The sequence below is a fragment of the Anarhichas minor genome, unplaced genomic scaffold, assembly GCF_050575085.1.
Source record: "Anarhichas minor isolate MPS153535 unplaced genomic scaffold, ASM5057508v1 ptg000018l, whole genome shotgun sequence".
NCBI lineage: Eukaryota > Metazoa > Chordata > Actinopteri > Perciformes > Anarhichadidae > Anarhichas > Anarhichas minor.
Window position 1 is genome coordinate 11,884,108 of NW_027466464.1, and position 15,197 is coordinate 11,899,304.

At 43.5% G+C, this 15,197-nt stretch overlaps 1 protein-coding gene across 1 annotated transcript in view; it reads left to right on the top strand.

Moving 5' to 3' along the window:
• Window positions 1-1,357: 1,357 nt before the first annotated feature.
• LOC142952943 (nck-associated protein 5-like) overlaps window positions 1,358-15,197 on the top strand; it is a 111,300-nt gene continuing 97,460 nt past the window's right edge. Inside the window, 4 exon segments of the mRNA XM_076094986.1 lie at window positions 1,358-1,488; window positions 2,691-2,714; window positions 8,164-8,204; window positions 8,207-8,262. Coding sequence (XP_075951101.1) covers window positions 1,358-1,488; window positions 2,691-2,714; window positions 8,164-8,204; window positions 8,207-8,262 — 252 coding nt within the window.

Consider the following 15,197-nt stretch of genomic DNA (forward strand, 5'->3'; position numbering starts at 1 on the left):
TCCTTAATGCATGTGAAGCTGTTTCTAGCCCTCAGTACCCTGAAGAAGACTTGTGTCCAAATGTTGGCTTATTTGTTTTTTTTAACATCGTGGCATCTATTGTGCTTTTATTTTCTTTACACTTGTTTTTGTGGTCAGCACCTCTTCAACACTGGGGTGCATTTCCCCTCTATCTCATCCTAAAAATGCAATTTATGAAATAGTTGGTCTTTATACTTCAAAGTCTTGCAATGTCGTCAGCCCACTCAGTCTCACTGTCTCTGAGCAAACCATGTTGCAATGCAATGAGCTTAGCGGGGAAGAATGCGACAACCGAATGGAATTACGCGAGAAATTATTGCATTTGAGACCACAAGGAATGCACCAGAGAGGAGCTGAAGCAGAGCATTTGTTCACAGTGGGGTAGGGATGACAAACAGTGGGCGGCCGATGCTGAAGGGCTCTCACATACCGGCAGCAGGCTAGAAACATGGAATTCAAAGTTTATTTGAAGGGAATGCCTGCAAAATGAAACAAAGAAAAATGAACAAAAAATGCCATCTGGGATAAGGTTGATTCGACTTCTTGTGGGCTGTGAGGATGGGTGGCAGCGAGGAATGTAATGCGCTAAGGAGTGCCCTGCAGAGAAGCCAATGAAAAGCAGAGTGCTGGTGGCTCCCGGGTGGCATAAAGAAGTCTACTTGGCAGTAAAGCTGGGAGTCATGTGCCTCCATTTAAATGAGAAGGCAAGAAAGGAAAGAGACAGAGAAGGGGAGGAAGAGAAATGCAGGCTGCTGGCTCTGCCAAGCCGAGACACTTGAGGAATGCAGCAGCAGCAGCTCTCGATCCACAGTACTACATTAGTTAGTGCTGTCTGAGTCAGGAAAACGGCTCTTCTAGTCTAGTCAGCAAGTCTCATAGCCAGTGTAAACGGATGACGGGCAACACCATCAGACCAAACTGTTGGATCCTGACAGACATTTGGAGCATAGAAGTATTTTAACTTTGTGTGCTGCATGCGTCCACGTGTCTGCATATGGTTGATAATTGCACATCGCTCCATGTCTCTCATCCAAGTGTTTCAGACGTGATCACGTCTTGTCTTTTTAATGTTTGGAGTTGTGTGAGAGCATGTAGTGTGACTCCTCCAGCCCTGGCAGTTAGTTAATAAACACAGGGCTGTCAACAGCTGCTGGTGATGTAATATGGAACTTCTCCTCACTCTCCTTATCCTCCCGCCCCACCCCGCCTCCCTCACTCCCTCCGCTACCCTCTCTTCTATTTACAAGTCTCTCTGGGTGTTGATGCAGACTTCCAGCAGCGCCAGCACAGATAGTGTTTGTGTGTGGCTTTCCCCTGCAGGGGGATTTACGATAGCATGTTTTCAGCTGCCATCAAAGGACATTCCACATCATCAGGTTGTCTTCCTAACCAAAACACCTCTGAGAGTCTGGGAACTAGAGAGCTGGCTACAAACCTGTTGAGTGGAGAGGATCCGGCCGACGCAGAGTAAGTTTGGATTCCTGCTTGTTTGTCTTGTGAGAGGCTGAACCGTTTCACCTCCATTCAGAGTGTGAGAAGTGTGCAGAGCTTGATGAAATTGGTGGTAATTAATGCTAATTGCTTGCAATGGGTCAAGTAGAACTTGTGCCAAAACATTTGTTTGAATAGTTTTAGTTCATTTTGGTAAAAGACTTTTTTTCTTTAAAAATAAATAATTTAATACAAGTACTGATGGTATGTAAGTATGGCTTCATTTATTTTAGCTAACCCAACTTTAACCCTTTTATGCAAAGTATAGTAAATGTTGCATAGCACTGTTCAAACGAGGAAGCAACTGAAAACGTTTTACATTTGCAAATTAAATGTGAGCTATAAATTTGAACAGCTTGAAACATTACAAAAAGTGCTGCTAAATTAGTGTTTCCTTATAACTGCACCCTAAGAGATGTAGCCGCATTAATAATTAGCCAGCTAGTTGCAGCAAAGCATCGTTTCTAAACTAAAATGAAACTTACAACATTAAAGGAAAATAAATCGTCACAATTAAAACTACTACTTTGTTTAAAAAAGAAATAAAAAAAATAAAAAAATATATATATAATGGAGAAAATATAGAAACATGCAGAGAAATAAACAAATGCAAGCGCACTGTTTCTCAAGCGGTCAGCAGCCGGCTGACGAAATGCTTGTGTTCAGGTATTTAGTGAGCTGCCAATTGCTTGATGCCTGCATACCAAAGTGAGAGGGGGGCATGGTTGTGTATTTTGATATCGGTTGGAAAATTCCTCTGCCCTCTCTTGGCTTGCTGCATCACCCCTGGGCCTTTGAGTATATTTTTCTGGCTTTTCTTTCTACCTGTAGCTATCATGAGAGAGTTCAGCAGAGAGTCACGCTGGGTTTCAGTGGAGGGTCCCTCGGCAGGAAGCTCACTTCATTTTTTTTCCCCAGGATGTATATTAAAGCATCCTACGCATCTGGTGGGATGAGCACAGGGAATTGAAGGGACTCCCCTCATGAACAAGATGACGACATTGTATTGTTGTTTTTTTCCACTAGACCTCCAACCCCTCCCACCTATTTAAACCCCCACATTAAATTGTGTTAAGTACTGCTGACTAAACAAGAATTAACCCCATTTAAATCCCAGAACACTTGAGAAGACAGAAGTGGAGCATCTGGAGATGAGTGTGAATATAAGCACAGAGGAGTCGATTAAAAATGCAGAATGAGATGTCTCTTATCTGTCTTCTTATTGCAACGGATGATTTGGAAATGCCTCACGGTCCTCCTGAATATTTTACAGCTTTTGTGACTGTCAAAACATAACGAGGAGCTCCGTTTGTTCAGAAATGAAATGTAGAAGATTAAGATTTACTCCCTCAGTCACGTTGTTCCTGCCTTTAAGAGTAATGGTGAATTAAATACCTTTGGTCGGACAAAACAATTAAAAGGTGCTGAGAATTCATGATGGGCCCTTCATAAATCTTTTTTGCTGGATGAAATAATCATCCACATCTATAGCAGCCATACACACATTTCTAAGCCGCCCTTAACAGCTGTACTCCTCATTGTGTTCGAAGGACATATGTTTAGTCAGTATAGGCTGTCCTTTGGAAAATAGACATGAGCCATGTGTACAAACACCCAGCACAAAGCTTCTACTTTTACCTGTGGACAATAATGTAGATAGTGCAAGTCCATACTTCCCCTAATGATCTGCTGTTGATGCCTGAAAGACAGACGAGCTCATGCAGTATGATCATAACATATAACCTATGTGCACATGTTCTGCCTGGTCTTAATTAATATAACAAATAGCATCAACATTCATTTTAAAGGGACTGTTAAATTGACATTTTCGCCTTGACAGTAAGCTTCTCATTTTCACACTAGTGTGATAAATACTTGAAAGTTGTTATAATTACCAGCATGGTTTAAAAACAGAGACCGTGAGTGCACACTGGAAACATTCAGAAAGACATTGAGCTTAATGATTGGTTTGCTGACCGTATAAAAACAACAGACTAGTGTAAAAATATGGCTTATTGTTGGAGGCTCCCAGACCTAGTAATTCCACGTTAGGCCGTTCCAGGCTACAGTTGGTCGTGCCAACTGTATCGGGACACGTGGAGAGCAGGACCAGAAAAGCTGGCCAGCAGAGGGACTCAAAACATCCGATCAGCATAGACCATCTGTGCTGCTAGAATACAGATGGAACTCTCTCTCTGCATGTTAAACCCCACATCAGACACTTGCATGCTTCAATTTTCTCCTCAATGAATGGAGAGCAATAGCACCCCCAACGTCCCCTCCCACTTCCCCCTCGCGTAGCAGGCGAATTAAATGCGAGACTCAAACGTATAATCATCCCGGTCATTCATTCTTCTCCCATGGACATGGCAATCTGGATGAATCATTCAGAAGAAAAATGGAGAGAGAACTGGGCTGTGTACCGCGGGGGATGCCTCTGCGCTGACCCCGTTTCAGTCTCCCCCTCATTCAAGGCAGGCACAGGGCATGGAGACTAAATGAATTGGTTCCTGGGGCAAAAGGGGTTGCACCAATCAATGTCCAATCCCATCCACCATCCATTTCCAGTCCCTGGCACTTCCTGGCATTGCTCTTTTTTCAGGTCGGCAGGGTATTGATCATAGAGGTCCGAGTCACTGTTTGGCCAAGAGGCTTTTCTTTCTGAGACCTTTTTGTTTTCAGTAAGTTTATAATAGATGTGAGCACTAATTGAAAACTCATGCACAATGCATGCCTGGAATCCCTTTCTCTAAAATCTTTGGCTCTCCCTCCTCCATTCTTCTCCTCCAGATGGCCATTCAAATATTTGCTTAAATTTATTTGCTCCACCACTTATTGTATAGTTTAATGTATAACCCATGACTAAATCAATTCACAATGAAAACAAGCAAATGTAGGACATTCTTTTATTGCAAATTCTGCTGCAATAATTCCTCAATGAAAGGTTTTGTTTCATGAGAAAGGGGGCAAAGTTCAAGCCACACACTTCACCCGCTTGATATCTGTGTTTGAACTTACCATGACAAAGATTTCTTACTTGTGGCGACTCTTGTGTGAAATGAGAATATGCGTGGGTGAATGCCTGACTGTATTAGGTACAAAGGGCAGTATTGTCGCTTGTGGCAGAGTGTGGTCCGTTTAACACTGCAAAGTCAAAAGCCAGAGGGCGGAGAAACAGTGTTTCTTCAGCAGACCTTCACTGTATGTGGAGGATTAGTCCGGCTACAAGTTAAGATGAGAATGACTGACTGCAATAAATGCACAGCTGTCTAATTCTTCTCGGCTTACAAAGGAACAGTATCAAACCTGAGCCATGACAATCCATATTCATGGCCAATCTGGGCTTATTATCAACATTTATCCACGAGGCTCACAGCCTGTTTTCTGTACAGCGATCTCTCAATGGGTTTAAGTGTTATCATTAAGCTGTTATCCCCTCACATTATCCCGTTGTAGTTGGGAGCTGTCTGGGGCTGTGTGACCTCAGCTGGGTCCTGCCTTGTTCCTAGAGCAGATGTTAAAAAAGGGTGTCTCTCCCCCCCCTTCCCCCTCCCACCTCAAACAACCTCCCCATTCTGATTGTACACACACACACACTGACACACACACTGTCCCACAGCGCCTCCTCCCTTCACCCTGGCATCTAATTAGGCCTACAGCACAAAGACTCCCAGATGTCAGGGTCCTCCTGGCCTCCTTTGATTATATCCTTTCCACCCCACTGGCTGGCTTGGCGACTGGCTGGATGGCCGGCTGGGGGCTGTGCGGACTATAGGTGTTGACACGTGTCACTCCGCTTAGGTCAACACCAAACCGGTTTAACATATCAGTAATTGCTTTTGGTGTAAATCACAGGGAATCTGGAGGGAGGTAGGACAGTCCAATGGGTTGCCGAAAGGCTCTTGTTGTTATAAACGTAGGCAAAGGAGCATTTAAATTGATCAGCATACCTATTAATATGATGTGTAGTTTTATCTAAACACAAGACAAAGTTCCATCTTTTGAGGAATACTGTATGGCATTACTTTGATCATTGGATCACTAGCTATAGTCACCAAACCAGTACTTGTTGAACCAGTGTGTTTCTGCTTATTTAAGATCACATTTGTTTCTTCTCTTTTGAGCAACCAAGAAACATGAACACTGTTTGTCGGTTGAGTGGAAATCAGCTTTTGACAGCCAATCAGATTCCCACGCTATCTAATGGCAAGGTAAAGATGTGAAAATATTCTAAATATAGCGTAGACTTTGACATTGATTCTTTTAGGCTAAAATACGACAACAGCACAACATTCCACTGCTACTGTACTGGTACTCCTGTGTGTTTCTCCAAACTCCCTCTACTGCAGTAATACACTGACTGTGGATCAGTACCTCATACTACCCCACTTCAAACTATCCCTTTCACCGCAACTGACAGCAAAAAGACTAAGCATCATTTGGTTTGTTTGTACTGTAAAAGGCAGGAGTTTGCTTGGCTTTGATCTGAATACCCCTGATATCTGGCTGTGTTTGCTTCATCTTTATCACTCCTGATCCATCCACTACCTCATCTCTCGCACTTTCTATACCCTCAGGAAAATGTTGACTGTGTTTTCCATGTTGGGCAATCAGGCACACTGCTATCATCCATTTTAATCATTTACTTTCAATTTCCTATACCCCCCCTATCTCTGCATCCAAGGGAAGCCATGGGCTTTACTTCCTCTCCTAATCTCCAGGGGAAAGGAACCAAATTTAAATGCAATCTAAACATAGACCAGAGCATTTCATCTGATGCAGTACACTTGCACAATTAGTCATTACAAAGCCAGACCGAGCGACGGGTTGGATTCTGATGTTTCTGTGTCATTAAAGATGGTGCATTCACATCCTCCTCACTGATTAGGCAACTTCCTTATACACCACATAACCCAAGGGTGTTCAGAAATTTGGCAGAGGGAGACTGTCAAATATAACATCCGTTCTGGCTGAAAACATAGTGGCTGATCCTTCGTGCAATCCGATGTTTGCGGCTTCATGTCAATACGTTCGGACTTAGCAGATTGGCAGTGGATGGAACATGTCATGTTGATGTGTGGGGATGTTTGACAAGTGCAGTCACGCTGCTGAAGCTTCAGACAGGGTGTAACAGATATAGCCTGCAGCAGATGCGAAAAAGCACATTGGGACGCTGTTTGGGAAGTGTGGTTGCATAAGTAGGTTTGTGAGCTAAGTAGACACAACTGACCTGAAACGAATGGATGAATACAACTTGGCCTCATTTCTGAACCTTTCCAATAGTGGCACTAATCAGGCGTGTGGTCACTGCACCAGTGGATCTGATGCTGAGGATGTCATGAGATGATTTTGGGAGGTTTGCCATGATTATTTCTAAAATGTCATGCCGTTTTCATACTAGTTATAGTTTTGACTCTGAAAATTCACCCTGAGATGATCTTCATTCTCATGTAAAGATTCACTGTCCTGTGCTCTCAACATAAGGTTGCAAGAATGTTGCTGTCCCAAATATGTGGAAATAGTGTTAGTGTGATATCAGTATGGTGCCAACCAGTGTCCAGGTTGTTCCTTAGCTGGAGGAATAAATTAAACTCTTTAAAATTGGAACCAAATTACTTTACCTTTTGCTTTGATAAGTAACTTCACTAATTTGCCAAATTTAGAAATGAAAAAAGAAAGACCTAGATGGCCATGAAATATTAAACATTGCTCTGAGGTGACGGCAGTGACGGATATCCCAACTTTTTGTAGTCATTGTTAAAATGCACTTAGGTAAGCTGGCAATACTTGTTTTTCACATGTTTGATTTCTTAAACGGCATGTAAAGAGGTACCTGGTTTGTGTAATCGGCCAGCAATTGGAGAAACCCCTGCTAAATATCCCGCGAAGAAAGGTGTACTGGCCGTACAAAACCAGGTTTATATGTTGTACTTTAAGACGAGTGTGTAGGTGGAACCCCTATCTTAGTTAAACGCATCCAGGATTTATCCACGCATACCTGCACATGGTAATACAAGTTGTGTTGCACAGACAGGGTCTCTGACCCTGTAGCGTCCATCAGCTGACCTTTGACCCTGTCCTCACCAATGAGGAAGTGGTGTGCTTACTCTGTGCACCACCACAGTGACTCTAAAGCCCGGGCTCTTTGTAAAGGAGTAGTATGCGTGAAGAGAAGTGTTTATCTTCTGCTGTGGTCTCAGTCAGACCAGGTCGGACTGGTTCCCAGCACTGTTTGGAGAGGCCTAGAAAAACAAAAGGGCTGGCTCTTGGGTTTTGGGGTTGTGTTGGAGGGTGGGATGCCTGGGTGATGCCGAGAGCCAGCAGTAAGATCGAGCTGGAACATTGTGATCCCAGCGTGCTGTCAGGCCTGAGGAGAAGTTCACACTTCCACTCATGTACGGGCTTGAATTTGAAGGGAAGGCATTGCAATAGAAATGAGAGAAAAAGAGGGAGGAAAGGTTCTATAGTTACAAAAGAAGACGGCTGTAACTTTATCTGAAACTGCTGCCACTGCTGCTCTCCACTTGGACTCTGAACTCTAAAAGGTGAAAGCCTGTTCAACAGCGGAAACGTGATCTACCGGAAATGAGGTGTTCCTTGTTGACTTTCTCTCTCTGTCCTCCACTCCTCCCCCTTTTTCCCTCCCTCCAGGGCTTCCCAGGTGTGTGGATCGCCGCAGGGCAGAGGGACCATGAACGCCTGGAGAGGAGTGAGCATTTAAAGAGATTGTCTCTTGACAGCGGCCTGCCGGTAAGTCAATCCCCAACACACAGCTTGTAAGATTGGTCACTTAGTCAGGAAGCAGACATCGTGGAATGTCCTCATTTTGTCTTGATCTATTGCTGCACTGTGGACTTAAATCTCCAGAAGGAAATATGAGAATCTTTAACTTGCAACTCAAAATGGCTTGGACTAGAGAAGAATTTAGGTGAAACTGACATGTAGTTAGAGGTTTTACCACTGGCCACCACTATAGATTGTGTCACTATCAAAAGAAACCTGTAGATTGGAGCGTTTCTTAAAATGTTTTTAATGAGGTTGTCTTTGGGACCATGCTGTCATTGCTGTGGCTTGTTTGGACTACTTCCCACTGAGCATTTGTCTGGTGCTGTTGTGTCTCTTTATACATAGTGGCTAACACTGCTCATGCCAACTATCCATGCTGTGCTTAGTTTATTCGCATCTGCTGGGATTTAAAACGTTTCTCTTCCTGTGTTAAGGCAAATCAGTCCCAGGAAAGATCCACTTAATGTTGAGTGTTTACAAGAGAGAGACAATGTTAAACCTCGCATGAGTGAAGATGAATTACTTTTATATTCTATCAATCAGACAAGAAAATGCACATTTATAAATATGCCACAGGCGCCCTGAGAGTCCAGCATTAAGAGTAAAATGAACGTGTACATCCACGTGTCAACAGCAGAGAGGAAAAACAGCGTGGCTGCCGGTGATTGACAGGCTTATCTTTATGCCGGGCCGCTCTCGCGAATCACAGGAGTGGAAACTAGTCTTGGCTCAGGGTTAAATGAAGGTGAATCTGCTCGCAAGTAGCCTCTTTTGAATGTCAAGTGCAGACATATAGTGGCTGCTGTGTTGCGTCTGCATGGTCGTGAAGAAGCTTAATTCCAGTTCAGTGCATACAGTGCAGTCACTGCACAGGAAATAATAAATCAAGAGTCTTAAAATAGCATTTTGATGTAGGAAGCGCTGAAGCCATCAAGGACACATTTGTTGCAGATTAAAAGGCAACTGATTTAGATTGCAGTCTCTCAGTGTAACTAATTGGAAGGATGTTTTTCTTGAAAGGAGAAGTATTCCCTTAAACACTATAAAACCATGAAGTGATCTACAGTTAAAGGCTACATTTCCGGGGGATTTTGTTGTTTATGGTGCAGTTTGTTGCACATGTCTCTGAGTGTGAGGCTTTAATGAAGCCCAACGATGTCAACATACTTTATTGACGTGACCTGACTTCATGACTTGCTGCTGACCTATGTTAACCCACTGCTGACATGCAAGAGAGCCTGAGTGATTAAAGTGCTGCTCTGGTGAACCGATCTGCTTCTTTCAAAGTTCCTGGATATGTACCTATCCATGCCTACTGTTTACATTCTTTCTACTTTCCCCTTTACATACAATGCCCATAATCACTTTTCGTCCAATTGTCTATGGTCATACCTTCTCACTGGAGCGCAAAATGCTTTCTGGGAAATGTTGGAAATCACCGACGTAACATAGATACACCAAGAGACTAAACTATAAATACCCATCCCCCAAAATAACTTCTGCAATCCCCAAAACATCAAAAATGTATCTGCCTAAAACTGTCAATCATTTCCTGAAACCGCAACGTGAGAGTGAATCTAGAAGGAGCGATGGAGCGACACACTTGAATCAGACACTGCCGACTTTATAATTAATCCACAGTGGTTTAGCTTTGTGAATGAGTAACTTAATGTGAAACAGGCGGCGATTACTTGGTGTTTTGTGCCGTTTCTTATCTGTTGACTTTGTGATTCATAAAGGCTTTGCGAACGCTATCGCTATCATTAATAGTTATTGGTTGATATGAGATTCACTCTGGCTTTAATAGTTTTAATTGGATACACAGCGACCTGATTTACTGTGAGGAAAATGAAAGTAGGTCATATTAGTGATATGGGTTTATGATTCAGCATGCTCACATTTGTCCACTCGACTATCCATGCATGCAATTCTCCACACTGTTTTTCATTTTGTTCCTTCTTCTCGCCTCCCTCCTCTCTTGTGAACTCATTTCACTTTCTCATGTTCGTCCTTCTTGTAACTCTCACACACTTTCTCTCCTCTCGCACCCTCACTCAAGTCTGTCTCTTTGTCTTGCTTTATCTTTTGCTTCGCTCTGTCCTCACTCTTTTTCTCCCCCAATGACTTGTTCTCACTCGGGGCAGCGGGAGCATAAGGGGGCTGGCTTGTTTTAATAGTTGGACATGAGGAAGCCCAGAGCATTTTGGTAAAGGTCCAGCATAGATCTGGTGGTGTGCAGATTTTAATTCCATGGCATGGGCAACCATGAAGAGTGCAAACTGCTTTTGATTGAAGTTTGTTACCCAGTTTTATTTCAAGTTAAATTGATGTCGTTGCTTAATATATGCACACATATCCTGAAATATCTCTTTCATGATTGCTAGATCCTCTGCATACCATACCAGCCAGATTTCAGTCATTTAATCATGAATCAATGATGCAGAGATCAGCATCAGGAATGCTATAAAATAACAGTCATTTATAGCAATTTGTGGATTTACTGGTTATTGTCCACACTTTAATTTCTGTGGTTAAGTGAGCCTTTTTTCCTCCACAGTTCAGACAGAGGCCACTGAGTTTGTCTCTAAACTCAAACTTGGGTCTTTATCCTTCCAGTGCTGATGGGGGACATGATGTCTCTGGCCCTCGTGGCCCTGCTGGCCCTGGCACAGATAAACCTACTAAGTCCTGTAAACACTCCTTTTCCTGGGAGGATATGAGCCTCCGATACATTTATTTTTTCAGGCATCTGAGAAAACACAAGAGGTTGTCTCTGACATTCTGTCAGACGACATGTTCCACTTTTCCCTCTCAATCACCTGTGAACCAGTTTTTGGCCAGTCTGCTTTACATAACGCGAGGTATGACCTGGACAGATGACCCTGTGTGATCCAGCATTGTGACAGAAGGCTGCCTGCTGCGTTTTGTCACAAGGTTACAGCTTTTTTTGCGGTAGATTACACTGTTTCACACAGAAAAATGTTTGGCCTTGTTTTGTTGCTTTCACAAGGTCGTTCCATGTGTTTCACGGCCTGTTAGGATGATGAACAAGAGAGATTTTCCACCAGGGACGCCCCTGACAGATTTTCCACACTGACACACAATGCTTGAGACAAAATACCATATGTCAGCTGGACCAGGTCAAATATTTATGTCTGCTGTTCTTTGGATGGATTACATGGCCTAGCTTCATACAATCGTCTTTGGGTAATTTGGTGAACATAGGGCTTGAATGTCAGTCAGGACCACTACCTCACATATGCATAATGCATTGAGCCAGCATATGTTTCCTCCATGTATGCAGGCTAGGTTTGAGGGAGTGCGTGTGCGAAAGCTGCTCAAAGCTCCAGGCTTCATTCAAATAAGTAATTGACGTAATGTCATGGTGTCGTTTGTGTGTGTTTGCTGTATCTAGAGTGTGTGTGGCCCTGCATGTTTTTAAGTGAAGTGGACCCTTAGTCAGCGTTATTGGCATCTTATTGACGCGTTTCATTACAGTGCTCGGCTTCTGTAGCAGGACGTATTGGACCATCTAATCTGGATCAGGTTATGTAGCTCAGGGACGGCCCAGAGTAACGGCACATACAGTTGCACTTACATGTAACTGGGGCAACATTTGCATTACATAACAGCTGTGTTGCTGGGTTGATTCGCTGCCTCTATTTATTTTTATCATTTGATGCCCGCCTGCAGATGAGACTCTCTTCGTCATGCAGGGACGCGCACGGTGAGCCCGATGGCCGTGGACGCTCTGTGAGCTGTTGCTAGCTGCTGCCAGCCAGCTTTATCTAGGTCACGGCAGACGCTCTGTCCTATACAGTAGAGGCTAGCACAGCGCTTTCATTCAAAATGAAAAGTAAGAAGTATCATCTGTGGTGATGTCAAAATGTTTCTCTTATTCAACTGAAATACATTGACGGGTAACCAGCATCTTCTAGCGTGTGCTTTGATTAGAAGGAATGTAGAAAAGAGCGTGCAGAGTGCTTGAACTCTGCCTATTTTCACACCTATGTGAACCTGGTCTATCAGATTGTGTTTGTTGGAAAGTTTGGCGCAAGAGCCAATCCAACCTGAGATGAAAGGCCCTTCTAAACTGACTAAACGCACGTCTGAAGTAGTGTGTAATCACCTCACCCTGATTGGTGGTTGGAGTGGATATGATGAGTGCCCTGTCACGTGTCTTCTTAGCTCTGTCTTGGTCTGTCTGTAGCAAATGTCTCATTTCCATCTTACAAAAGAGCCACTCATGCTTCTATCTAATGTCAAATGCATTTCCTCAAACCGTGAAGTAATACTCATCAACCCAAGGATGCCTAAACTGATGAGAGCATGTCCTTGTTTTCTCCTCCACACTGTCTTCCCTGCCAACGTGTATAATATGTGCAGCAGTGCAATCATGCTCAGAGATAATTGATAACAAAAGGCCAAATTGAAAACACTCTGCAGGGGAGGGTTAATAATCAAGTGCACCACATTACTGATTAAACGCTTGCTGCATAGTTGTGAGTTGTATTGAATAAACAGCATGTAGCTGTGCTTTCCTGTTTATCCCCAAAAGTATTTGGGTTTAGCTAAATCCCCCTGGCTTTTGTCAAGCCTCCTCCTCGTATAAAGTCTTTTACGTGCTGATTTGCTGCCATGCTGTTATATCAGGCTGCAACTTGTTTCACTGGACCAGTCGCCACTGGCGAAAGTAAGACAATAAAATTGTCCAAGAAACAAGCTCCACAACAGACAAATTAGTTTGGTTTATGCTAAATTTAAGTGCAAATGAATTGGATGGTATGCCAGCATGGTGTCCACTTGGCAAGGTTTGATTTCCTCAGTCTCACCCCCCCACACACAGCCCATTACAGCTGGTTGTTATAATGCCGAATGGAGACATAAAACTTAGCAGGGGAGCAGGCTCTTTAGCTAGATGGGAAGAAATGCTCAGCCGTATCTGATTGGCTCCCACATCGTCAGGCAGACAAATGGTGAGGTTTGATATTATTTCTGAGAAGCTCAAACTAATTGAGTGTAATTATATAGTATAGAAATCCACCGACAATGCCGTCCTCAGAGTGGGCCCTGTTCTCACGCCATGTGCATTGTAAGATGCCAAAGCTCAGGGGACGAGTGCTCACTCTGTGTGTCAGTTGATTCTTGAGCAACTGGTGTAAAGTGTAGTTCTGAAGCCAAAGCTGATTGGACGATTTGGGTGGGAGCCGGTTGCATAAAAACATTTAGCCTCTTCTTGGAGCAGCTACCTCTTTTCTCTCAGAGCACTCAGTCTCTCACACTTCATCTTGAGTGTTTAAATCAAGTTTCTCAGCAGGGGTGTACCAGCCTCTGGCCGGGACTCTGACAGCTCCCTCAGCGTGCAGGTGACATACCACGCATACCTGGGCTCGCTGCGTGGGTAGCCACGGGGCCGCAGGGTGTGGGAACCCAGCAAACTCTGGGAGGCAGAAGAAGTGGTGTTTTCCCTCCTCTCTTCTCATGGGAACCGTCTCCTCTCTCATGAGCCCGACCAGAAAGCGATTACAGCGTTTGCTTTTCCCTAGACTCCAGTCTGAAACCCAATGGCTTCCCCCATATCGAACCACACGCTGTGGATAAGACTAAGCGGCCCCCATTCGCTTGTAAAATTGGTTTAATAATTGTTGAGGCTGTTTTGATATGAGCCACTCGTCTGTTTTTCTGACCTCCAAGTAATGAGATTTGGCAGTACCTCGTTAATACCTAGCCTGTGTTTTTATTAGGGCAATTATCCAATATTTTATGGATCTCGGCCTCACGTGTAGAGAAGTTAAATGCCTCTTTCATTTTTTTTTGACACAACACTTTGGCAAAAAGGAGGTGAAGAAATAGTCATTTGCACAACATGATGCCAGAAATTGTTTCCTGGCATTTGCAGGGATTTGACTGGAGTTTTGTGATTTATTTCAGGTGAGTAGAGCAAAGGATTGCACTGTTGTGCTTTGGGTGATGGCAGACTCAAGTCACAAATTTGATGACTTTGATTTGACTTGGAAGAATAAAAAAAGGACTTTCAACTTGACTCCGACTTCAACACCAATGACTTGTGACTTCACATGGACTTGAGCCTTTTGACATGATAGCTTCCCCCGAGCCCAAAGATGAAAAAGTATGTTATTTAAAGTGTGCCACAAATCAAATCAATTCATTTCCTGAGTCAACTGACGTAATGCTATTCATTCCCAGCAGGTCGACACTTAATTCCCCAGATTGACGTTTGTTGCAGGAGAGAACCATGAAGAGCTGATGTTACGTCAGGGAGCGCCAGTTGGAAAAAATTATACCAAAGACAATTTAGTTTGAGTGCAAAACTACGCAGTGTTCAATGAAGAAAGAATTGCAGAATTAAAATTACAAATGCTTAAATTACATTACATTTGGTGTAAAGTGCTTCATAGCTTGTTTAGAAGTTGAAACTCAAAATGTAGGACTTGGGACTTGAGTGCAAAAACTTGAGATTTACTTCTGACATGCTTCACAATGACTTTGTCCCACCTCTGGGTGATAGTGAAGCCAAGCGTTGCAGCTGACCTGCTTATTCTCGGCTTGGCATGTGAACCCTCTTCTCTGCCTGCCAATGACACACTGATGCTTGCTAATGTGCGCTGAAGTCTCTGACCCATGGCACAAGTTGGTACATTAAATGCCTCAGTAATGATAATGCATGAATTCCATTTGCCTGCTGAACATACTGTAGGTTGATGTTCACTTCTATCTGTAGTGACTAAGGGGTTATCGCTTGTCGCTCAATCAAAGACTCTTCAATCGGAAAAATAAAAGTGAAAGCTTTTGTCTGTTCTAAACTGATTGAGGCTTTTACTTTGTAGTGAGAAGGACACTGAGTTTCTGCTCTGTGTTCCCTCCCGCTCAGGGCTTTG